Raw genomic sequence first — 26,227 nt, 5'->3', positions numbered from 1 at the left:
CACACACACACCACTTACAGAAGGACTTTGGAGCCCTGAGTGAGGCTCTGGTCTAAAACTGCACTGGGAGTCTGTCTGGCCCTCCTAAGACAAAGAATGAATAAACCCAAAAGTCAGAGCTCATTTGCGCATTGGCTTTTGGTTTTCTGCTAGTCACAGTGGCTGCTTTGGATGAAGCACAAACACCTCCCAGAACTGGAGAGGTTTCCTGCTGTTCCCAGGGTGGGGTCTGAGCCGCTGCCCTCAAGTCAGGCTGAGTGCTCTCTCCCAACAATGTGTGGGCTGCTCTTCTTGGTCCCCAGGCCAAGGAGCACCAGCCCCAATCCAGGAAGTCAGCAGGTGCCTGGGACTCTTCCTGGCCTGTGGGCCCAGGGCCTTATCTGATTATCTGGCTAGGAATCAGAGAGTGCTTTTTTGTTGTTGTTGTTGTTTGCTTGTTTTTAAAGATTTTATTGGGGAATTGGGGAAGGGGAAAGGCCAAGTTGTTGTCCTTCAATCTTAGTTGTGGAGGGTGCAGCTAGCTCAGCTCCACCCAAGTCCAGTCCCCATCCGGCCGCCCATCGGCAGCTCGCAGCCACTCAGCTCAAGGTGCCATGTTCAATTTTAGTTGCGCAGTGAGTGTTTTTAAAGGAGTGCTATTCACAGAAGTTCTACCAGGCACTCATTTGGACAATTTTGAAAACAAAATCCCAATTAAGCACCTTCACGCTTTTTCAATGAGCCGAGCCCCAGTGCCCACACTCCGGTTCACCCTGCTGTAAAGCGGGCTCTTTCGTCCCAGGTGTAGTAGCCTGCCTCAGATGTGACAGCACGGAGCATGCTGGGTCATCTTGCAACAGAAACCCTGGTTTTGCTAGAGCACCTGAGGCAAAGCCCTTGAATAGCCTGGGGAAGACAAGGAAGTGACAGCATTTTCACTTATGTGTGAGTGACCTAGAGGCAAGTGACCAGGACTCTCCCCTCTCTTCTCAGGTGGATCCTTCCCATTAGCGTTCACATATGTCCACCTCCATATTTAAAAAAGACATGAACAAACCCTTCGCAAGACTCCACCTTAGGGTGACCAACCATCTATCTGGGGCTTTCCAGAGCTAAGTGGGTTCCCAGCATGCAGGGTGTGTAGTGCAGAAACCAGGAGAGTCCTGGGCACGCCAGGACCAGGAGGTCAGCTTACTCCACACCTTATTCCATCTTCCTCCGCTCCTCACAGCCAATCTCTCTCTTCACTTCCTCGCTTCCCATGCACCCCACGCCCTTCCAGTTTTCTCCCCAACCAGTGGCGATTGTCTCGCTGAGGTCACCTATGACACTCATGTTGCCAAACCTAGAGGATGTGCCTTCATTCTCGTCTTACCTGATCCCTCAGCAGCACTTGATGTGGTCATCCACAGTCTCCTGTGGCTCTCTCTGCATGGGCTCTGTGATTCCAAGTTCAAGGTCATGGCTCCTCCTGCCTCTGCTCCTTCTTCCTGAAGCTCCTTAACAGGCTGCGGTTTCTCCACGTGACCTTTAAATGTTGGCATCCTTTCAAGCCCAGGCCTGGGCCCTCCTCTCCTCTCCCTCTGCACTTTCTCTATGAGGATCTCATCCCTGCCCATGGCCCCAAATGCCACCATGTGCCTTGGCTCCCAAAAGTCTCGGTCCAGCCCAGATCTCTCTTCAGAGCTCCAAGTCCATGTCTCAAATACTGTAAGCTCAGCGTGGCCAAAATTGAGCCCTTCATCTTCCCTCAGCCCTCTATTTCTCATCTGATGATCCCCACCTCAGCAGATGGCATGACTGTCCAACCAAACTTGCTCATCTTTGACAGCTGTCCTTCCTCAACTCCTGTATCCAATCAGTTATCACGTCCTTAAGTCAGCTTCTGTAACATGTGTCCACTTTGTCTGCTTCTTGTCATCTCCGGGCTACCATTCTGCCCAACCCACCTCAGTGACCAAAAGGTACTATAGTAACACTAAGACTCTCGGTGCCCACTCGTGCCCTCCCTTCACTGGTGGCTTCCTCTATAAAGCTGACAGAGGGATTCTTAAAAATATATATCTATTTCATTTTGCTTTGGACCATCCCGTGGTGTCATAAAAGCTCAGTGTCATTGGCATTGGCCTTCTAGGCTCCAGCCTCACCTGGTCCCACTGTCCGCCTTGCTCGCCTGGCTTTAGCCACCCTCCGTTGAAACCCCTCTCCCCACAAAGCTGTTTGCACAGGCTGTGCTCCATGCCGGGAACACTCTCCTTTCCATCCCCAGCACTCTACCAGCTTATTCCTGCCTGTCCTCTACATCTTAGCTCAGAAGTCACCTCATTGCTAATGCACCTCAACACTTCCCTGACCCACTCCCATGAGTTCCTAACAGTCTGTGTGAACTCTTCATAGCACTTACCTGAACTGTGAGTAGGTTAATGACATAACAAACTGCTTAATGCCTGTTAATGCTTGGTGAGTGCTGAGGGCAGGGAGACCTCCAGGAGGCCCTTGATCAATACTTGCTGAATGAATGGAACTGGATAAGGGGCATGAGTTGAGATTGGGGGCAAAGGGAATGATCTGACTCCCCCTCGGCGCATTGTCTGACCCCAAATCAAGAATACTCCATGAGAAGCTGCTGACTCTAATGCCTCCTGACGCCCCATTTTCTCTGGGACTCTGTGCTGCTGACTTCCCCAGGTAATGTGATCTTTGAAATGGTCTTTCTATAATTTGTAAGGTCAGTTTGTACGTCTCCCTGGGCTCACTATGGGATGTTTGTGTTACTGTACAAATGGAGAAGTATTAAATGGTATGCATCCACGCAACTGTCTGCTCCTTTAAAATCCGCACCAGTAACTTCCCAGGGTAGAGGGACAATTATTTATTCCAGCAGATAGTATGATTGGTGGAAGCACATATCCATTGGCTAGTAATCAAAGCGGTCGTAATTCAGGCTGGCTTTGAAGGTTTCTTATTAGAATCTCCAATCAGTTTTCCTAAGTTAAACATAAAAATTGCTGTATATTTTTCTCATCAAACAATAATTAACTTTAATGCTATTAAAATATGTCATACCCAAGATACTGTATGATTTCGGGAGCACCATGAATTTAATATTTGGATGGAAACAGGGTTTTAGTAATGCTTTAAGAGCGCTCCGCTTGTCTCCTTCAGCATTGCCTGGGCTTGACACAGTTTTACATCCCTTCTTAATTAGCTTATAGAGAGAGATTTGCTTCAAGTCATGTACCCATGTAATAAAGGTCTTTGTTGCCATATTTAGAAGACTATGTCCAGCATAAGTTCCACTTCCAAATCTCTTTCTCATAATGAACTTCCATCGACATAATGAGTTCCTTGGAAGGAAGGCATTCTGTAAATTAAAAATACTAATGAGTCATAATGAATTATTTTCCTTATTACTGGGAGCAGGACTAACCTTGGGCACATTTTCTAGTTGCTGAAAGTGCCTGCCCTTCACCAGGCCTGCCCTCTCCTCGGAGCCCGTACTCTAAAATAGCTGCTCCTTTTTTTTTTCTCATCAAAACTATGAATCCCCCAAATGTCCCTGATCTTAGCTAGTCTGTCTTGGAGGAAAGAAAGTTACTGAGCACACTAAGATTTGAATGACCAAATGCACCATTAGCCCTTTCCAATGATGCCCTGCCTGTACCTCTCCAGGGATATTCTTATTTTAAAATGCAGCTGCTTAGCACTGAAGAACTGGTGAACTTTCTAGCTAAAATAAGCTTAGGGTCTCAAGGATTGTCAGGTTAAAAGTAACAGGAATCCACTCAAGACCACTAAACAAAAATAATTTATTGTTGGGATACAAGCGCAGCCCTCACAGAACTCAGTGGAAGAGGCACAGCTGGGCTTTGGGAGGGTCGGGGACAGAACAAGAGAGCTGTGAGGAACTGGGGTAAACTTTTTCTGTGTCCCTGGGATTGTGGTCCACAGGCTGTCATCACAGCTGTTACTTTCTCCCCTCTCTGCAGGCAGGCTCTCTCTGCTTTTCCAAGCACGTGGGCCAAATATGGCTGCTGTTGAGCCAACTTGCCCTCAGTTCAAAGGTCCTGTTACCACACTCCCGGTGGGAGGGTTGGACTGGCACAGCTTGGGTCAGGTGTCACTCCTAGCTCAGTCCACTGTGCCCATGGGGTCAAGGCCACAGGGGACAAACATAGTGCCTGGCCCAGGGTAATGGTTCAGTTATGGGTTTGTTATTGTTACAAAGAGGATGTGGGGGTCACCCCTAAGGGGAGGGGATGGGCCACATCTCCAGAAGAAGTCTACCATACCAGGCCCCCAAGTTTTTTTTGCTCAAGTGGGTTGGGAACCAGGAGTGTTGAAGGGCTTTGGGGCAGGAGAGTGAGTGACGCTGGCTCATGTGTTGACAATGGCCCGTGGTGGGGTCTGCATGAGCTGGGCAAGGAGCTCCTGGCGCCAAGTTTACCTAAGGGAACAATGCCTTGCAAACAGTGGGGTACGGTCTGACTCCCTTGGCACTGGTGTCATTTGGCACTCACTGTGTTTTAATGACTCAAGAAAAGGGAGATTTGCCATCTGTTTTCCACTTTGTATGGACTTGCTGGGAATTTGGATAAGTGACTGAACCTCTTTGGGAGTCTTTTAATAAAGCTGTTACACACACACACACACACACACACACACACACACACACAGGGGGAGAAAGAGAGAGAGAGAGGCAAATAACTTACATATTTGTCTGTTATTATTTTAGCAGATTATTATTGTTTCTCTTTGCCGGCCTGAAAACACTCTGAGGTTATGCAGGAAGGGCCTCAGAAAGCTGGCTAGGAAGTTGGAGATAGAACAAGAGATGCTTCGACTCCTTCTTGGGAGGAGAAGTGCTTGCTTCATGTAAAGTTACATATGTCCTTTGGAATGATAAAGCTGGTGGCCTAGGAGGCAAAAACAAAAAACCATACAGAAACATGTGACGCCTCAGATCTGTTCCTTTGGGAAGTGGGTGGGCACGGGGAGAAGGGTGGGAAAAGGCCTGTTTTGTGGACTTGGATGAGGGAGATTGTTTAAAAGATAGAAAAGCCTCAGGAAGGCCTGTTGCTGAAGACTGTGCTGTTTCTGCAGGAGTTTTTAGAGAGCATCTCTCAGCTGGTTGTGTCCTAGAGGAGAGTATTTAGCCCAGCTAGTCCTCCTGCAGGTGACTCTCTTAACATCTAAATCATACAGGTGTATTCTCTCTCACACAGGCTGAAGCAGAAAACAAAACATAGCCATCTCCTGGGTAGGGAGGAGTGCCTGAGGGGCCAGGCAGGCTGGGTGAGCAGGCCCAGCCCTCAGTGACCCAGGCCCTCCAGCTGGGGGGTGAGGGGTCAGGCAGCGAGGCTTCTCAGGGGAGGGGGCTGCAGGCCTGCTGAGTGGAACCTGCTTCCAGCTTTCATTTCCATTACTCAAAGGAGCCATTTATGACTCCGTCATGGCAGGCTGATGGGGCAGATAGCTTTTGGCACAGGTCCTTTTTACTTCTCACAAATTAAATCACAGAGAAAGCCACCAGCAGTGAACACAAAGGAAGTGTTCAAGGCCACTGGGTGGAGGTGAACAGATGTTCCAGACCAACTGCTCACTAGAGTTTAAAACTCCACAAATCCTAACAAGGCCGGCCAAAATCGAATCGGGCCGTGGACAGCTAAGAATGTTGTCTGGGATGAGAGTCGCAATGTAGTTACAATTAATAATAACACAGAATCAAATGACAGCAACCAACATGCACAGAGAGCTTTTCCATCCACACACACATTTTTATTTCACCACCAAACCCTCGGATGCTAGGAGGTGGGCTGGCCAGCTATTATGTCCCTTCCACAGGTAAAGAAATCAAGGCCCAAAAAGCTACGCCAACTTGTCCAAGGTCACATCGCTGGTCGGCACCAGAGCCAGGGCTCATGTCAAGGGCTCCCTCAGCGACCTCTCTGTGTAGTCAGGCTGCTCCTTCAAGCTTGAGTACAGAGCCACCCCAAGGGCAGGGCCACCGCACAGACAGGGGAGAGATGGCCAAGCAGAAGCCCCCAGTGGCCCAGGAAAGAGCCCAGGGTCCTGTCACTTGGAACCCCTTCCTGTTTCCCACCTCACATTGGGATAAGGGACTCAACTTATGAATTTAACTACCCTCTTTAATACAGGGTGATATATGTTAATTGTTTTAAATATATATACAGATAGGCCTAAGAACATAGAAATAAGAATTCTATCACTCAGAGATAAGCATTTTTAACACTTTAGTGCACCAAAATGTCATCCTTGCAGATATTTTCTCTTTATTATGACACCTTTCCGCAGAAAAATGGAATTTGTTGTTCCTGCCATTTTGTAACTTCTCATTCCATATATTGTGAATATCCTTCCGTGTCAAATACACTTCAACAGCATTTTTCTCATTTCATTAAAAATGTTATGCTGGTTTTATGATTGCAGAAAAATCATAAAATTATATGCTCATGGTAAAAATATTCAAATTCAAACAGTACAGACATGCACAGCAAAGGAAGCAAACGTTTTGCTTAATGCCACCCTTGGGACATCAGCAGTGATGCTAAATTTCCTATTTCCTCTTCATATTTTTTTATGCACAGAGTAGACATAATGAACTTATGTGTATATATACAAACATTTTTTTTCTCCCCCACAAAGTAGGCTCATAGACTGTCTGCCGTTTGCTTTTTCCCTTCCTGTAATGTGGTCATCTTTTCCTCTCAGTATGTGGGGGTCTAAGGCATCTTTGTTCCAATCCTGGGGAAAGGAAAACCTGAGGAGAATCAAATTTAGTAAGGAACAAAATAAGCAATAGCACCACGGGGCTGGTTGCAGCAGCATCTGGATTTGAAAGTCCTCTGAGAGGAGGGAGGCTGCAGCTCAGGTAGCTACTTGGCATTCATCCAGAAGATGCAGGTGAAGAGACCCCCCCCTCCCCCGGCCCTCCTCTAATCCCCCGCTCCCCAGGCCACCTGAGAAGAGGGTCCCAGGGCACCAGATAGCTCCACCTCATTCTCACAGAATGCTCTGTGCCTCCTCAGGTGTGTGCATTCTAATGATGGCCCTAATCCCTGTGTTGGAGGAAGAACATGACCCCAGAGTGGTGAGCTGACTTTTGGGCTGTTTTGTAAGTAAATGACTTTATCTCCAATGGGAAGTCAGTGGTCCTACATTTGTGGCCCCAGCTGTCTTAAAGAGGCCATCTGTCCACATCCACAGGGAAAACCAAATTCTGGCCAATGGGCCTTCCGTTTAATAACCTGAAATCAAGCAGCGGTGTGCCAGCCTGGGCAGAGTTTGGATGGGTCTAGAGCAGCGGTTCTCAACCTGTGGGTCGCGACCCCTTTGGGGGTCGAATGACCCTTTCACAGGGGTTGCCTAAGACCATCGGAAAACACATATTTTCGATGGTCTTAGGAACCGAGACACCACTCCTGTATCCATCTCCAGGAGGGTCCGCCCACATGCAGATACGCCCACATACGAGTACCCGGCTTCAAGACAAAATTTCATTTATTTGTAATTAGAAATAAATATTTCACAATATATAATTACATATTTTTTTGTGATTAATCACTATGCTTTAATTATGTTCAATTTGTAACAATGAAAATACATCCTGCATATCAGATATTTACATTACGATTCATAACAGTAGCAAAATTACAGTTATAGAGTAGCAACGAAAATAATTTTATGGTTGGGGGTCTCCACAACACGAGGAACTGTATTAAGGGGTCGCGGCATTAGGAAGGTTGAGAACTGCTGCTCTAGAGAGAAGCTGACAAAGCCTGGGAGGGATCTAGGTCAAGGGGAGGGTCGGCCTGGTGCTGCTTCTTCCCAGGACACATGCCCATGAGGACACTGTGATGTGTAGACTGAGATGCCTGAGTGCTCACTCTGGCAGTCATAACTGCTTGGAAGCCACTCCAAATCCTGCCCCTCTGCCCTCAGGGCCACCTCCACCTTCCCGCTCCTTCCTGCCTCTTGTCATGGCTGGGTGGCTGCTGCCCACAAACGGCCCATGAACTCCCTGTGAAAAGGGAGGCAGACTGTGCAAAGAGCTGTGGTCAAGACCCAGCTAAAGGCTGTGGGCTCTTCCCTGAGAGCTGTGTCGTCTGAGCGCTGGCTGCACATTGGGGAAGAGAGGCTTCTGAAGAGCAGGGACAGCTGTGGGCAGCTTTCAGGTCAGGGTGGTGGGCCCTTCCAGTCACCTGGTGGGCTCCACTTTGTGAAGCTGCCAGCTCCAGCAACCTTCCCTCTTGCTGGTGTTGTCTGCCTCAGGAGGAAGCCTCCGATGCCCTCCTCACCTCTGCCTCTGCCGGGTGCACCCTATGCCCCACTTTTGCTCACTGACCCCCAGACCAAATCCTGGGGGATTTCTTCTCATGACTCAAAATTCTTACGTTTGAAAGGGCCAGAGGTCTTTACAGCTTTTCCAGGGGACGTGGGAACAAAGCACTTGCTCATCACAAATGAGGCCCAATTGGGGTTCTTTGCAGAGCAGGTGGAACTGCCCTGAGACTGGGCCGTAGCTCGATACAGATGAAGTTTAAGCTGGGGGGGGTGGGGTCTTTAGTGATTTTTTAAAATTTTTATTGCAACTGATGTGCTGTCTAAGCATCTTCAGTATGTTTCCTGCACTCTAAGGCAGGAGGTCATTCGCACATTAACAGACACCCGCTGAGTGCTGGGGTCCTGAGGTACAAGAGGGAGCTGGGTAGACCCCTGCCCTCACTGAGCGTGTGTCCAGCAAAGAATAGACTCGCTTCAGCAGCTTGTGAAAGAGGAAGATGTGACTTCACGGAGGGGAGGGGTTAGGGAAGCCCCAGGCAGCGGCCCTTTGCTGTTCCTTCATTCTCTGTGCTCACGTGCACCTCCTGCAGAGGGACAGGCTGCAGCACTGGGTTCTGTAGTTACATTGCTGGTAAAGATCTGGTTCGGGAGAAAGGTGAAATCAAGGGTGAGATCCGTGCAAACTGCAGTGCCAGCCGAGGCAGGGAGGAGCTTGTCCTGTGTGCGGGCAGCCAGCTCCCTTGCCTCGCACCTGAAGGGAGCCTTCTCTCCCATTTGTTTATCCTGCACTCCTGTCCAGAGGCAGCAGGTGGTTCTGACTGAGCGGTGGGTCCGAGCGCACCAGGCCATCCATTTTTCGTCAGTGCATCCTGGCTGGGTCGACACCCCAGGTAGGTCATAGCCTTTAATTTCCATGCCGCCTACGTTTCATCTAAAAATATCTGAGCAGCCTCAGGGTCGACTCTCCCAGGGAATGACCTGAAACCAAAGTCATGAAGATGAAAGGATCGCTTCATTCCCATTTGAGAAGGACACGTTGGGCTAGAAAGAGGGAAGCCTGGTCCTCAGGAGCAGAGCTTTTGTTTCTAGTTTGCCGTGTGCACAGCCGGGAGTGGGGGTGAGGTTGGGCTGGGGGCCCTCCTGACCACAGCGGCCTGGTGGTAGAGGGACCTGGTGAACACTGGCATTCTCCTGTCACAGAAGATGGACAGGGCCCGAGGGAAGCCAATGGGAGGCCACTGGGGACCTGGAGGACAGGTCCCGGGCCACCTCACCACTCCCCAGGTTTCCGGAAATAATAAGTTCACAAAAGTAAATAATAATCACTAAGGAGACAGCTGGAATTATCTGGAAGCATGTGGGAGCAGCAGGGAAGGAGAGCAGAGCTCCCTTCAGGGTCTCCCCGCAGCTCCCTGCTCCCTGCAACTCTTTCCTCCTGCCCAGACAAGGGAAACGAAAACAGCAGCAGCCGCAGCAGACGACCTGCAGGACACTGAGGTGCCAAGGGCTACCCTCAATGCCGCCTGGGTGCTCACACATATGTCCTCACAGTCCCTGTGAGGTGGGCACTACTATCACACCCATTTACAGAGGAGGAAACTGAGGCACAGAGGCAAGGACGTCCCAGTGGGGCCTGGTCACAGTGTTTTGGGGAACAGGCTCTCTCTCATACACTGCTGTCACCTTTCTGAAAGCCAGTTTCTTAGATGTTTTAACATTTGTATATCCAGCCTTATATTCTATATAAAAAATAATAAAAGACATGGAAAATAAAGTTGCTTATGGCAGCACTAGTGATAGGAGAGTAAGTTAATCCATAATGGAACACCTATTGAAGAAAGCCATTCAAACCCGGAAACTCTGCTGTCAATAAATATCTGTGGGAAAGGAAAACTGTCTGCACTATATCATTAAATGAAGACATCAGGTTCCAAAACAGTACACACCTTGTGATGTAATTTTTGCTACACCTATGTCCCCATAGAACAAGGTGCATGTTAGTGCTCTAGCGTCCTAGGAGACCTGGCTGGAGACCTGGCACAGATTCGCGTCTGAAGCACACAGCTGAGGTTTTGCAGTCTCCTGTTGTAAATGCAAAGGAGAGACTCAGGCTGGGGATGCTGGGAGAGTATGGCTTCTCAGTTCTTCTCTTCCTAATGGAGACATGCTCGGTGCTGCCTGACACGTGTGAGATCCATCAGACCACGGAGAGCCACCGGCCTCCTGTACTCCCAAGTACCTCGCACTGATAATCCCACATCAACCTGTCTGCTTACAGAATTTGTGCTGGCAAGCCTGCTGCCTGGCTCTTCCATCTGGGTCAAGGTGCAGTTTGCCATCTGTTGTCTGACGCCACAGAGCAACTACGGGGCCTCTCAGGTGAGGACACGGAGCCTGAGGGAGGGCTGGGTAGGGGCCTGAGCACGTGGACATTTGTCCTCTGAATGGCACCACGTACGATTTCAAATTTTATCTTTCTTTTAAATTAAAAAAAATTTCAATTACACTTGACATTCAACAGTATATTAGTTTCAGGTGCACAGTATAGTGATTAGACATTTATATAATTTACGAAGTGATCCCCCAATAAGTCTAGTACCCACCTGACACCATACATAGTTATTACAATATTACTGACTGTATTCCCTATGCTGTACTTTACATCCGTGGATATTTTGTAATTACCAATTTGTACTTATTAATCCCTTCCCTTTCTTTACCCATCTCCCCCACCCCTCTGCCATCTGGCAACCATCAGTTTGTTCTCTGTATCTATGTGTTTGTTTATGTTTTGTTTATTTGGTTTGGTTTTTTAAGATTCCACATATAAGTGAGATAACGTGGTATTTGTCTTTCTCTGTCTGACATATTTCACTTAGCATAATACCCTCTAGGTCCACCTATGCTGTCACAAATGGTAAGATTTCATTTTTTATGGCCAAGTAATACTTCATTGTATATATGTACCTCCTCTTGTTTATCCAGTTGTCTATTGATGGGCATTTAGGTTGCTTCCATTTCTTGGCTATTGTAAATGATGCTGCAGTGAACATAGAGTTGCATATATTTTTTCGAATTCATCTTTTGGATTTCTTTAGATAAATACCTAGAAGTGGGATTGCTGGGTCATATGGTAGTTCTATTTTTAATTTTTTTGAGGAACCTCCATACTGTTTTCCATAGTGGCTGCACCAATTTGCAGTCCCACCAACAGAGCAAGAGGGTTCCCTTTTCTCCACATCCTCACCAGCACTTGTTATTTGTTGATTTTTAAATGATAGCCATTCTGACAGATGTGAGGTAGTATCTCATTGTGGTTTTAGTTTGTATTTCTCTGCCATCTGATGTCCTCTTCAAAGGAATGTTTATTTAGGTCCTCTGCCCATTTTTTTTTAATAGGATTGTTTGGTTTTTGGTGTTAAGTTGTATGAGTTCCTCATATATTTTAACCCCTTATTGGATATATCATTGGCGAATATCTTCTCCCATTTAGTAGGATGTCTTTTTGTTTTCTTGATGGTTTACTTTGCTGTGCAAAACCTTTTTAGTTTGATATAGTCCCATTTGTTTATTTTTTCTCATTTCCCTTGCCTGAGGAGACATAGCGAAAAAAATATTACTAAGTGCAATGTCAGAGAGTTTACTGCCTATGTTTTCTTGAAGGAGTTTTATAATTTCAGATCTTACATTTAAGTCTTTAATCCATTTTGAGTTTTCCTTGTATATGGTGTAAGAAAGTGATCTAGTTTCATTTTTTTATTGCATGTATCTGTCCAGTTTTCTCAACACCATTTATTGAAGAGGCTGTCTTTATCCCATTGTATATTTTTCTCTCCTTTGTCATAGATTAATTGACCACATAAGTGTGGGTTTATTTCTGGTTTCTCTATTCTGTTCCATTGATCTCTGTGTCTGTTTTCATGTCAGTATCACACTGTTTTGATGACTATAGCCTTGTAGTATAGTTTGATATCAGGTAGTGTGATACCTCCAATTTTGTTCTTTCTCAAGATTGCTTTGGCTATTCAGGGTCTTTTGTGGTTTCATACAAATTTTAGGATTGTTTGCTCTGGTTCTGTGAAAAATGTCATTGGTATTTTGATAAAGATTTCATTGAATCTAAAGATTTCTTTGGGTAGTATGGACATTTTAACAATGTTAATTCTTCCCATCCATGAGCACAGTATATACTTCCACTTATTTGTATCTTTGTTACTGTCTTTCTTCAATATTCCAAGTACAGGTTTTTTACTGCCTTTATTAAATTTATTTCTAGGTTTTTAAATTTTGATGCAATTGTAAATGGGATTGTTTTCTTAATTCCTCTTTCCAAGTTTGTTATTGATGTATAAAATGTAACCAATTTCTGAATATTAATTTTTATCCTGCTACTTTACTGAATTCATTTATAACTTTTAATAGTATTTTTTGTGGAATATTTAAGGTTCTCTAAATATAGTATCATGTTATCTGCAAATAATGACAATTTTACTTCTTTTTTTCCAATTTGGATGCCTTTTATTTCTTTTTCTCATCTTATTGTTGGGGCTAGGACTTCCAATACTATGTTGAATAAAAGTGGTGAAAGTGGGCATCCTTGTCTTCTTCCTAATCTTAAATTGAATGCTTTTAGTTCTTACCCATTGACTATGATGTTAGCTGTGGGTTTGTTGTTTATGGCCTTTATTATGTCGAGTGATGTTCCCTCTATTCCACTTTTCTGAGAGTTTTAATCATAAATGGATGCTGGATTTTGTCAAATGCTTTTTCTGCATCAATTGATATGATCATATGATTTTTATCTTTCATTTTGTTTATGTGGTGTATCACGTTAATTGATTTGTGGATACTGAACCAACCTTGCATCCCAGGAATAAATCCCACTTGATCATGGTGTATGATATTTTTAATGTATTGCTGAATTTTGTTTGCTAATATTGGGTTGTCGGAAAAGTCATGATGTATTTTTTCTATGTTTTTCTTTTTCTTTTTCTTTTTTCTTTAAAGACTTTTATTGGGGAATTGGGGGATGGGAACAGCGCTGGGAAATTGGGGGAAGGGGAACAGACAAGTTGCTGTCATTTTGTTCTTCAGTCTAGCTGTGGAGGACGTTGCTTCACTGGCCCAAGTTGGCACCATCATTGCGCTCTTCCTGGGTGAGGCAGATCAGTCACCNTTCACTGGCCCAAGTTGGCACCATCATTGCGCTCTTCCTGGGTGAGGCAGATCAGTCACCGGCTTCTGGACGGCCGCTCATGCTGGCTGCTGGCCGCTCACTCTGGCTGCTGGCCGCTCACGCTGGCTGCTGGCTACAAACGGTAGCCCATGACAACCCGCTGCAGCAGGGGCTGCAGCCTATGCCATCGCTGGCGACTCATGGCAGCCCAGCTCCAGGTTGAGCTTATTGTTCAGCATCTTAGCTGTAGAGGGCAGTGTCACTGGCCCTCATATGTGGGATCCGAACCGGGGCCCTCTGGCGTCCCAAGCCTGCTCTTAACCAATGCACCACTCGGCCGGCCCTTTTCTATGTTTTTCGTTGCAAAAATGCGTCATGACTTTTCCGACAACCCAATATTTTGTTGAGGATTTTTGCATCTATATTCATCAGGGATATCAGCTTGTAATTTTCTATTTTTTGTAATATCTTTCTCTCCTCTGGAACTTTTATGGAATAGTTTGAGGATAGGTGTTAATTCTTCTTTGAATGTTTGGTAAAATTCACCTGTGAAGCCATCCAGTCTAGGACTTCTGCTTGTTGGGAGCTTTTTGATTACTGATTCGATTTTGTTAGTAGTAATCAGTCAGTTCAGATTTTCTATTTCTTCTTTATTCAGCCTTGGAAGATTGTATGTTTCTAGGAATATATCCATTTCTTCCAGATTGTCCAATTTGTTGGCATATAATTGTTCATAATATTTTCTCATAATCCTTTGTATTTCTGTGGTGTCAGTTGTCACTTCTCCTCTTTCATTTCTGATTTTATTTATTTGGGTCTGCTCTCTTTTATTCTTGATGATTTTCGTTAAAGGTTTATCAGTTTTGCTTATCTTTTCAAAGAACCAGCTTTTGGTTTCATTGTTCTTTTATATTGCTTTTTAGACTCTATTTCATTTATTTCTTTCTGATCTTTATTATTTCCTTCCTTCTACTCACTTTGGGCTTTGTTTGCTGTTCTTTTCCTAGTTCCTTTAGGGATAAGGTTAGATTGTTTATTTGAGAATTTTTTTTTTTTTTTTTTTTAGGTAGGCCTGTATTGCTGTGAATTTCTCTCTTAGGACTGCTTTTGCTGGGTCCCATAGATTTGGGGTCATTGTGTTTTCATTTGTCTCAGGGTATCTTTGGATTTTTTCCTTGATCTCATTGCTGACCCATTCATTATTTAATAGCATGTTATTTAGTCTCCATGTGTTCAGATGTTTTTAGTTTTTTATTGTAATTTCTAGTTTTATACCATTGTGGTCGGAGAAGGCGCTTGATATGATTTCAATCTTCTTAAGTTTACTGAGACTTGTTTTTTAAGTTTACTGAGACTTGTTTTGTGGCCTAACATGTGGTCTATCTTGGAAAATGTTCCACGTGCACTTGAAAAGAATTTATATTCTGCTGCTTTGGGGTGAAATGCTCTAAAAATATCAAATAAATCCATCCAGTCTAATGTGTCATTTAAGGCGGCTGATTCCTTGTTGATTTTCTGTCTGGAAGATATATTCCTTGATGTCAATGAGGTGTTAAAGTCCTCTACTATGACTGAATTACTGTCAATCTTTGACTTTATGTCCATCAATATTTGTTTTGTGGATTTAGGTGCTTCTGTGTTGGGCACATAAATGTTTACAAGGATTATATTCTTTTGTTGGATTGATCCCTTTATCATTATGAAATGTACTTCTTTGTCTCTTATTATAGCCTTTGTTTTAAAGTCTACTTTGTCTAAGTATTGCTACCCCAGCTGTTTTTTGTTTGTTTCCATTTACATGAAATATCTTTTCCATCTCTTTATTTTTAGTCTGTGTGTGACTTTCAATCTATCTGAACTGGGTCTCCTATAGGTAGCATATGTATAGGTCTTGTTTTCTTATCTGTTCAGCTACTCTATATCTTTTGATTGGGGCATTTAACCCATTTATATTTAAAGTGATAATTGATCAGTACATAGTTATTGCCATTTTATTATTTATATTTATGTTCTTTCCCCCCTCCCTTCTTCTTATATTATAGAAGTCTTTTTAACATTTCTTGTAATACTGGTTTGGTGGCAATGAATTCCTTTAGCTTTATTTTTGTCAGGGAAACTCTTTATCTCCTTCAATTTAAAATGATAGACTTGTTGAGTAGAGTAGTCTTGGTTGTAGGTCCTTGCTTTTCATCACATTGAATATCTCATGCCAATCCCTTTGGCCTGCAAATTTTCTGTTGAGAAGTCAGCTGACAGTTTATGGGAGCTCCCTTGTAGGTAACTAACTGCTTTTTGCCTGCTGCTTTTAAGATTCTCTCTTTGTCTTTAAACTTTGGCATTTTAATTATGATGTACCTTGGTGTAGGCCTCTTTGGGTTCATGTTGTCTGGGACTCTCTGAACTTCCTGGACTTGTATGTCTATTTCCTTCATTAGGTTAGTGAAGTTTTCCATCATTATTTCTTCAAATAGGTTCTCAATCCCTTGCTCTCTCTCTTCTCTGGAACCCCTATAATGTGAATGCTGGTATTCTTCATTTTGTCCCAGGGGTCCGTTAAACTATCCTCATTTTCTTTAAATTCTTTTTTCTGTTTGTTGTTCTGATTGGGTGTTTTCTGCTACCGTAATTTCCAAATCACTGATTTGAGCCTCAGCTTCATCTAATCAGCTGTCGATTCCTTCTGGTGTATTTTTCATTTCAGTTATTGTATTCTTTATTTCTGACTTGTTTTTTTTATGGTTTCTATGTCCTTTATGCTTACTATCTCTTTTTTGAAGTTTTCACTAAGTTCTTTGAGCATCCTTATAATCAATGTTTTGAACTTTGTATCTGCTAGATGGCTTGCCTCTATTTCGTTTAGTTCTTTTTCTTGAGTTTTCTCCTATTCTTTCAGTTGGGACATGTTTCTTTGTATCCTCATTTTGGCTGCCTCTTTGTGTTGGTTTCTATGTATTAGGTAGATCTGGTACATCTCCTAGTCTTCGCTAAGTGGCCTTATGTAGTAGGTGTCCTTTTGAGGCACAGGGGGTGCAGTCTCCCTGATCGCTTGAGCTGAGTGCTCTAGTAGTGTCCCTTGTGTGGGTTGTGTGTGTTCTCCTGTTGTAGTTGAGCCTTGACTGCTGTTGGCATGTCAGTAGGTGGGATGGACCCTGAAGCTGACTGGCTGTGAGGATTAGCCACCACTATAGCATATGAGCTGCTGTGCGGAGGTTGAATCAATGGAGCAGGATTTATCCTGGTGGGCTCTGAAGCCTGCCAAGATCACCCTGTGGGTGTGACATGTGGGGCTAATCAGGTGGTACTCTGTTGTGATCTGAAGCCATCCACTGAATGCGTTGGTTCTGGGGCCTCTTGGGAGGGGCTCCAGTGCAGGTCCAAGTTAGCCACTGCCTGTGACAGGCCTGGGGCTACTTGGTAGGAGCTGCAAAGCAATTCATGGTTGGTCGCTGCCTGTGCTGGACCTGGAGGTGCATGGGAGAGGCCTCACTGTGAACCGAAGCTGGCTATCACCAGTACTGGGCCTGGGACAGTTCATCAAAAGGCTCAGGGCACCCCAAGTCCTGCTGCTGCCTGCTGGCTGCCTATATGGCTCAGCTGCTGATAAAGCCTCTGTCAGTACGTGAGTTGGAATGAGGCAGAATCTCAGGGAGTCACCAAGGTGAGGCGAGTGGTATTCAACAGGCTAATGCCGATTCAGATTTGGCCATCTGGGGACAGGGCTCAATACAAGAAAGATGGTGCCTGCCTACTGGTTGCATGGGAGGAAGGCTCAACACAAGGACAATGGCAGCCATCCTTCCAAGCCCTCATCCTAAAGTCACACAACTCAGACTCTCCCCGTATGTCTCTGGTGTCTCCTGAGCCACCATGTCTCCACTGGAGCTCAGGGTGAGTGCCTGCAAATGAGTGAGTCCATGTGAGGGCCTTTTAAGACGTTGCCTGTGTTTCCGGCAGCCTTTCATGTCACCTGGATGGACAAGAGTCCCTGATTTTCACAGCCAGATGTTATGGGAGCTCCTCTTCCTCGCCCTGGTGCTCCAGGCTGGGCAGCCTAGTATAGGACTGGGACCCCTCACTCCTTAAGGTGCATCTCTACAGCCGACATATTCCTCCTGATTCTCAACCATCACACACGGATATGGGGCCATCCCGTTCTGTACCTACACCTCTCGTACCAGTCTTGATGTGGCTTCTTTATATCCTTAATTATAGGACTTCTGTTCAGCTAGACCAAACGGCCAACTTTTGAGACAGAAGAGCTGCCAGGTGTCAGCAAATTGCGGCTTGCAACTGTGGCTCTGAAGTAAAATTGAAAATGAAAATAAAACTATCATAGTTTCATTTATAAAATCTTTAAAGGGTATTATTCACACAATGGTGATTATGTAAAAATATATTTATGGCTCTTGAATAATTTTTAAATTGTTGTGAGGGACAGGATTGGCTCTTCCAGGAGTTGGCAAACTTTTGAGACAGAACGTACCCAAAGAGCCGCATGTGGCTTGTGAGCCAGTTTGCTGACCCCTGAGCTAAACTTCAGATGGTTCTCCAGGGTGATTGTTCTATAATTTAGTTGTAATTTTAATGTGGTCACAGGAAGAGGCAAGCACACTGTTTACCTCCACCATCTTGACCATTAGTCCAAATTTTTTCTTTTTGCTTATCAGTGTTTCCTAATTTTTCCATAATTAACAATTATAGTTTCTATAAAAGGAAAAAAGTTTCTATTTGGTTAAAAAAAATGAGAGCCTCAGATTAGATGATTCTTTGTGTCCCTAATATCCTGATTTCTTTATGGCTCACAAATGTTTTCTCTGGTTTCTTTTCTTTTCTTGGTTTCACAAGAGAATGATTTCATTTCCCAAAGTGCTCACTGTAGAGACACTATGTTCCCTGAAGTCTGGGGTGTAGCCTGCAGCCATCTCTGGGCCATTGTGGTGAGGGGCAGGCTGAGGGATGGGGGGTGCCGGGGCCTGGGGAGGTGACACTACACTCCCCATCCCTGAGCCCTTCCCAGCCAGGTCCCAGGCCTGAAGACCCTCCCTTCAGATGCCACAGAGCTCCTGTCCTCCGCCTCAGGCTTCCTTCTATAGCACGTCCTGATACTTCTCTGCGGGGACCTGAGGGCAGGGCCAGCACCTACCTCCTGTGTGGGCTCCTCCCTGGCAGATGTCACTGAGATGACTGACACAGAGGCCGCTGCAGTGCTCACATCTTTTCTCTCTTTTAGATTGGAAATCAGTCCCCACACACTTGGCTCTTGCTAGAACACCCTCCTCACCAGCTGAAGAGGAGGAACTAATTGAAATCCTGGAAGAGCTGATTCAGAGATTTAAACAGGCCAGGCCAGACCCAACATGGGGCCAGAATGACCTTAGGAAACCCGAGAAGGTGCAGAGCAAGGGCAGTGAACAGGCTCTGCTTCCGCTTTGCCCTAAAGATGCCCCTGTAGCAATGAGGAACTTACAAGGAGCGGGAGCTTTTATTTTAAAATAAATACGACCGGGCTGGGAACAAGCTAAGCTTCATCTTCCACAGCAGGTCCTTTCCCCGTGTAAGGCTCTCATTTATGGTGAGAATGTGGTCTTCTTTAAAATTCTGCATTTAAAATTCCCCACATTGTTAGTCTGAGGGGAGCAGGAGTGGGAGGAAGAACGAATGCACTGTGCATTCCTGTCCACCAGCAGAGGGCGCTACACTGCGCTGCATCCCCAGGAGCCAAGTGTAAACAAGGGAGAGTGCCTATTCACATAAATTACGTGGAGCCTTGTTTACATTTGCTTACGATTAGAAGTGGCTTCAATAATACACCTGTCATTTTGGTGCTACAGTTGGATAAAACTTCTAAATTATACCATTTTACCTCCTAGTGACTCCAGGGAAAGTTGTTAACAAATCAGTGAACAGATTTATAATATATCTACATACATTCTTGGTGTTCAAGGCGACACAAACATAACTCATCACCCACAGTGGAGAAAAACCCAGGTGGGCACAGCTCAGCCAGTTACATGGTACGGTTCCTCAGAGGTGCTCAGATCCAGGCTCTCGGCCAAGCAGCCCGAGGGAGGGGTTTTTCTGGGTGCATCTGACTGGAAGGCCAGCAAGCATGGGGTCCATTTGTCTGCAGCTCTTTTTCTGATGTACTGGGCGTGGGTGAGGCTGTGCTGGCAGAGGTAGGCTGTGAGGGATGGGTGCTACCGGGGGCAGGGGCCTTGGTGTGAAGTGCCACCCAACTACCACATTCACTGGCTGTTTGCCATGGTGCAGGCCACTGATTCCTTCTCACTTATTTTCTTAACCATAACATGGGCCTCATGAGTTTTCAGAGAGGCTTTTCTTGGCTGTATTTGCCCGGAATCCCTCTTTCTCCTCATTTGGGGAGTTAATCAACCATAGTTAAAGTAGACTTATGTGAAACATAAACAAATAAAATAAGGACAACATGTCACAGCCCATTTGCTGTGCTTAGAGTCTGGGGTGAATGGTGGTTCATCTTTGTCACCAGACTGCTGCTCTCCTTGGGGTCCTGAGAGCCAGGTACAGGAGTGGCCTGGAGACTTACACCCACCTCCATAGTTAACACCGAAGTAGGGTTGTTGGAGTGTATGTGGTCACGAGTTACGGCTGGACAACAACATGGGACCACAGTTGCAGGATGTTTTCCACAGAGATTTATTTTAAACCATGGAGGCAAGACTTTGCATTGAGTCTCGTACACTGGTAACGGCTACATGTAATTAGTAGGAGGGAAGCACAGTGGAAAAGGAGCAGAGTTTAAAACATTCACAACATTCAGCAGCATTTGCATGTAGAACTGGATACAGACACTTTAACACTGTAGGAAATTCTTGCTCAGTCCCACCCCATCACATTCAGGAAATCCATGTCAAGACTGCTTGGTCTGGTTGGTGGAATCGGTGACAGAGAACCACGTCTGAGAAATCAGTTCCAGCTTCAGGCTATTACATTCTCAGCCTGACCCTTAGGAGACTCTCACTTCAAAAAGGAAGAAAGACTATCCATCAAGTAGCATGCCCTCAGCAGCCAGGCTCCGGTGTGGTCACAGGTGGGCGTCCGGAGCAGAAGCGTCCATGGCCCCGGTTCTGGATACAGTGGTCGGTAGGCACGATGTGGGGCTAGCACCTCCCTTGTTTCCAGTTAATAACAGTCTTTTTACTTTTCATAGAAAGAGTTTCTTTTGCAAAATGACAGTACACTGAAAAAAAGTCACTTAAAAAGCAAGGCAAATGGCGTAAAACAAATATATATGAGAGTGCAGTAGTTACCAGTGACACAAGTATTCTGGTTCATGCTTCATTCTGGTGTATGCTACTGACATAAGGCTACCATCCATTTAAATGGAAAAAGTGTATATAAGTGAAATACTTTTTTCAAGCTTTTTTCCCTCTTTGTGTTATAGTTCACTCTCTCGTGCTTCCCAGAGAATAAAGAAAAAATGAGGGGTGGGGAGAATCATGACTATCAAGGGCAGATTCTAATTTTAACCTTTTAAACCAACCTGCAATTCCCTGAAACTTTCTCTCCCAAGAAAGTCAGATACACTTTTGACTCATGAAGGTGAACATTTTAAGGTATTTGTTCTCAATGAGATGGAACCATGCTTAACTTTCACCTTCATCTTTTTCAAACCTCCAAGGTTCTAGATAGAAAAATGCCCAAAGCAGTTTTCTCGATATGACAGAAGACACAGGTGCTGCGACACGCTTCCATTCATCTGCGCGAAGTCAGCCATGCGTGGGCCGGCCGCTGGTAATGGTTTTGGTGGGACCAATAACAACATTCATGGAATCATAGAATCGCGGGATTGGAAGGGATCCTAAGAACGACCACTGACTTCAACCCTTCCTCCAGGCTTTCATCTCCTTCCCACACCACGGACAAGGGGCTGCCTATGGTCAGTGCGAACATTCCCTGGCATGAGAAACGAAGGAGGGATGCCATTCCAATTTTGGACATCTAATTTTTAGACATTTCTTTGGTGTGTTAGGCCTAAATAGGCTTCTCAGTGGAAAGGATAATGTTTCAAGACAAAATTAAAAACTAAAACCCCTCAATTGGCAAGTATATAGTTCTTGGTTGTAAAACTGAGCTAAAGTTTAAACATGAACATGGATGTTCCTGAATTAAGCTATGAACACATGCTACTTGGGGACTGAAAAAAGAAGGCAAATGGACGGAACTGCAGGAACTAGAAAGTGCCACGGCCTGTGGTGGGAGGCTGGGTGCCACCCAGGTCTCGGAGCCAGGTCTCTGAGGCAGTGGCTTCCTGAGCCATTTTTACTGTCACTGAATTGAGAAAAATGTTCCCTTCTACTCTTCCACTGCGAGAATGCCGCTGCGACGAGGATTGATCACATTTACCACACTGTACTGAAATGACCCATTGCTTGCAAGAATGATTTAAGGCCCAGAGGGCAATGAAGGGCAGCAGCTGCCTGCTTATGCACGGGAAGGCATGGCGCTGCGTATCAGTGTAATGCCAGTTGTCTAGAACAATCTCCTCCTGCCACAGGTCAAGGTGTTTCCTCTTTCAAAGGGGAGCAGCTTAGCCCAACCCGCCTGAGTAATTATGGAATTAGTAGGTCCGGTCTTCCAGGCCAAGGCCAAGTCCATGCATGTGCGGTCTCCAGATCTACCTCGCCACCTCCAGTGAGGGGCTGTCCACACAGAAAGTTCAAAAATTAGTTACCACGGGTCATTTTAAGATAACAATTCAAGGCATTTCCAAGGAAAAAGAAACTTTGATACTAGCCTTGACTGCAGGAAAACTTGACTAGGGTAAGGTGCCTTTTCAGTGCCCCTGGGTTTCCACTTAAATATTGCTGCTGGGGTGGTCTGTGGGGGCAGACTGTAGGAAGGAAAGTTTACACTGATGAAGACCTGCAATAATTGCCTCACTGCATAGTACCCCCTCAACCACAGGGCTGGGGCCAAAAGAAGTGTGAAATTTGCCTATGATAAGAGGAACAAACCTGGTTTCTGAGGGCTCCCTGTTTCAAGGCGCTACAAGTCACTCCTCCCGCTCATGCCATTACCAAGTAATGTTCAGAAACAACTGCTCCTTGAAAATTTTTCTTTTAGATTTTCTTATTTATACCTCAGCTGTTCTAACTGCCTGATTGGACGAAAGTGTTTTGTGCTTGGAACATTCTAGATCTCTGAAGATCCCTTCCAGTTTTGCAATTTTATGATTCTTTGAATAATTCAAACAATCAAATAAGACATACATAATGGTTGATGGACCTCATATAAAAAGACACACAACTCCAAGGACTTAGTGTAAAACCACTTTGGCTACTGTGGAGACATACCTAGGCAGCTAAAGGTTCCAGTAACATCATTTCTTTGGAGAAACCGAGAACACTTGATTGGATTTATCCTACCAAAGAAAGAACTATGTGCATGATATGTGCAGTTTTGCCACTTTCCCAACATAGCCCCGTTAGGCATTACTTGCCAGAACTTCTGTATTTCAAAGTAATAGAGCAAAAATATATGTAAAGTGCAAATCCATTAGAGTAAAACAAGAACTATGAACAAGAACTAATAAGAACTGACCTAGACAGGAGAAAAGTCAAGTGCTGGTGCCAGCTTTCACTCCTAGGGAATGAAGCCTCCATTTCCATAAAATGCTTGGAAGACACCCAACACCAGCACCTCTCTCTCTCTGAGTTACAAAAATGGTGGAGACACTTAATGTAAAACTCAAGAATTCACAGTATTACGAACATACACAGTTGGTTTGCTTAGCACTTCTCACCAAATGCAAGCACCCACACAGATGAGGAGAAAGAAAAGGGCAGAGCAGTAGACACTTTGACATATCTATGGTTTTTGGCTGTGACGCTCATCACCAATGAGGTGTCAAGTGGGTTTAATCTCTGAGTGGTTCTGTGGGCTGGGGCACAGCCACGCTGGGAGGGAGCTGACAGTGAAGTGCAGGGTGACAGACAGAGTGACCGTGGTGTACACATGTGATCCAACAGGGACAGTCAGCTTCCCACATGGGGTGTGAGCGCATCCAGACCTGACTCAGGCCCGTGCCAGGCTTACTGAGTGCCTGATCTACCGCCTCCATCACACGTGTCTCCCGCTTTGTAGAGTGGCCACGCTCCAAAGTTCAGGAAGCGAAAACAGAGTGACCCATTTCTAGCACTCCTTTCCAACACAGTTCTCTGTTATGTACAACTTAGTAATGGCTGCAGGGTCTAGTAATAAACTATAAAATAGGTATCTGAAGATCTTAAATTTAATTCCCCTTTTATAGCTCTCTCGCAGAGCAACCATGCAGAACAGACTCAGATTAACTGTAACAGCTTGATGGCAAGCAAGGGTAGTGTGGAAGGGCGCAGTGAAGTGACAAGTGGTAATCACTTCCGTATACGTGCGCACGTGCATACAACCTTAGAGTATGGTCACATGGGCTGATCTGGTCTGATGTCTCAGGGGGTGGCTGTCACGTGCCACGGCTGATTGGGGAACACCCACTGGTCCTGCTTCCCAATGCTGCCGCAGCAGTCATCGCTAGGGAGCATGCGTGGTCAGTGTTCGGGGCAGGATCCAAGTATGGCTGCTGGTACTGTCCCCGGTTAAAAAGAAACGTAATTAATGATCATGATAGAAAAATGTGCTTTCTAGGAAAAGGGAAAAAAATCCGTCAAATCAGAAGTGAACAAGACACTGTGGAGGTAGGACTTGGATTGGGATGGGCAAGTAATTGGCCAGTTTACTTGCAAGGCTTTCTTTAACCTGGTGATCCCCAAGAGACTCAGTGATCCCCATTGCTCTGGACAGGTGAGGGCTGACTGAGGTGATACATGTAAAGTGCTTAGAATGGGGCGGGCACATAGCACATGCTTGCCCACTCATTTAAATTCTATTTTTATAGGTGAAAATAAGATTTTTAAAAAGGACTTCAATATCCTGAGTTGAGTCACTACACACAAGAATATTTCACTTTATCAAGTTTGACCGGATTCCCTTAAACTTAAGAGTTCTTCAAGTTGATTTTCTAAAGCCCTTTTTTTTTACATTCCTAACAGGACACAGCATGAGCTGTAGGATTCAGTACCTTTTATGTCTCAGATCACACAGTGTTAAGTATGAAAGTGTGCAGAGTGTTCTAGTTTTTAAAGGGGGAACAAAAAGACAATGGTGAGGAACAGAGCAGGATACAATCTCGCATTAATGAACATATTCAAGGTCAGAGGTGATGTCACACGGAAAAGAACATCTTAAAAGACACTTTCTTTGAAGGACATAGGAGTTTTTTGTTTGTTTTTAATATCATAAATGAGGGAGAGCTGTGTCAATAAAACTAAAACATAAAAGGCTCAGAAGGCTCCAACTAAAGTAGAAAAAATCCAGGCACTGATATGATAGTTGAAGCTCTGAGTTACAATAATCTACTTCCATGATGACAATGGTTGGGAACAGCTTTCTCACAGAATTTTGTAACACGGGAAAGATAGAGAAAGCTGAGACAGAGACACAAGGTCATTTCTACTTAATAAGAACATGAACAAGTTAGACATTACAGAGAGGTCATTCTTCAGGTGACTCAAGAAGTCAGTCGGTAAATCCACATGGATGGTTTTCTAAATCTTTCAACTGAAGAGGATTTCTGTGAAAGCAGAAACACTGCGAATACACAGTGTCAATGCTCGTACATACATCTGGTGATCAGCAGGTGGTGAGGGTACATAGATACATAGAGAAGAAAAAGATGCTGACCACATGACCCATGCCCAAGTGAAGAAAACATGGAAACTGCTTTATAATGACCCCAAATACCCCGATCCCTCATTTCTCCCACACACAAAGCAACAACTAAAATGAAGTGTTGAAAAACATAAAAGTGAAACACTGCACACAGAGTTTTCAGTATACTCAACATAATGTAGCACAGCCAGACTGTATAAACCATTTGTTAAAAAAATATCTTCTTTTTATATTGTATGAACAAGTCGAAAGAGTCCCTCCAAGTGTTCACTCCCTCGCTCACCACTGTGTGCAGGCGATGTGCCAGTCTGGCTGGGCTCTTCAAGCTTCTCTCTCCTCACACATCTGCTTACAGCTCCAGCAGGATCTGATGAGAACCGTTTTTTGAGGAAATACTATCTGATGCCTGGAAGTGTCATCAAGACACTACTGGGGTCATATCCCACAACTGTAAAAGGAAAAAGAAGATAGGCAATGAACTAAAATTAAATTGTATTGAGGATAAACAGTCCTTATCATTGAATTCAAGTGAGCTTTTTAATTTAACAAGCAACCAAATACTATACTAACATGATTTTGAAATCTGTACAATAGTATTTTTCCATCAAAAAGTATGGCATAAACCTCAAAAACATGACAATGGCAGCTGGAAATGTTAATCCAGCTAACGGAGAATAAATAAAGGCAGATCACTCATTTAAGGGGGAGGGGAACTATGATATTTAGGCACCAAATGGGTACCAGGGTTGTGCTGTGTTCTTTCCATATCTTATCTCATTTAATCTTCAAAACAACTCTACAAGGTGTTTCGTTTTCAAAAATACCGGAACCGAGGCTCCCAGAGCTTAAACTTGCTTAAAGTCACAGAGGTCTGGTAGCTTCCAAAGGGGGTTATTTTAACCACCTTATCCTGCTGCTGTCTCCAAGAATGGACCAGAACAGGCCCGGGAGAGGCAGAGCTCGGCGTGCTGGGCCAGCTGGGCCGGGCCTCTGTGTTTTTCAGGGAACAATGCCGGTGTGGCC

The 26,227-nt window shown here is 44.8% G+C and overlaps 2 protein-coding genes across 2 annotated transcripts in view; one reads left to right on the top strand and one right to left on the bottom strand.

Annotated features, from left to right (window-relative positions):
- The window catches only part of DHRS12 (dehydrogenase/reductase 12), a gene marked incomplete at its 5' end in the record, with an annotated part of 34,018 nt that extends 24,850 nt beyond the window's left edge, over positions 1–9,168 (top strand). The window contains 2 exon segments of the mRNA XM_019668883.1: positions 7,029–7,114; positions 9,083–9,168. Of these exon segments, the coding sequence (XP_019524428.1) occupies positions 7,029–7,099 (71 nt within the window).
- A 10,950-nt stretch (positions 9,169–20,118) lies between these two features.
- WDFY2 (WD repeat and FYVE domain containing 2) overlaps positions 20,119–26,227 on the bottom strand; it is a 182,287-nt gene continuing 176,178 nt past the window's right edge. Inside the window, exon 12 of the mRNA XM_019668888.1 lies at positions 20,119–25,652. Coding sequence (XP_019524433.1) covers positions 25,623–25,652 — 30 coding nt within the window. The 3' untranslated portion in view covers positions 20,119–25,622. The remainder of the gene's footprint in view (positions 25,653–26,227) is intronic.

This window comes from Hipposideros armiger, unplaced genomic scaffold, assembly GCF_001890085.2.
Source record: "Hipposideros armiger isolate ML-2016 unplaced genomic scaffold, ASM189008v1 scaffold_541, whole genome shotgun sequence".
Classification (NCBI taxonomy): Eukaryota; Metazoa; Chordata; class Mammalia; order Chiroptera; family Hipposideridae; genus Hipposideros; species Hipposideros armiger.
Note: the sequence above shows the minus strand (reverse complement) of the source record. Positions and strands in the feature narration are given on the sequence as shown.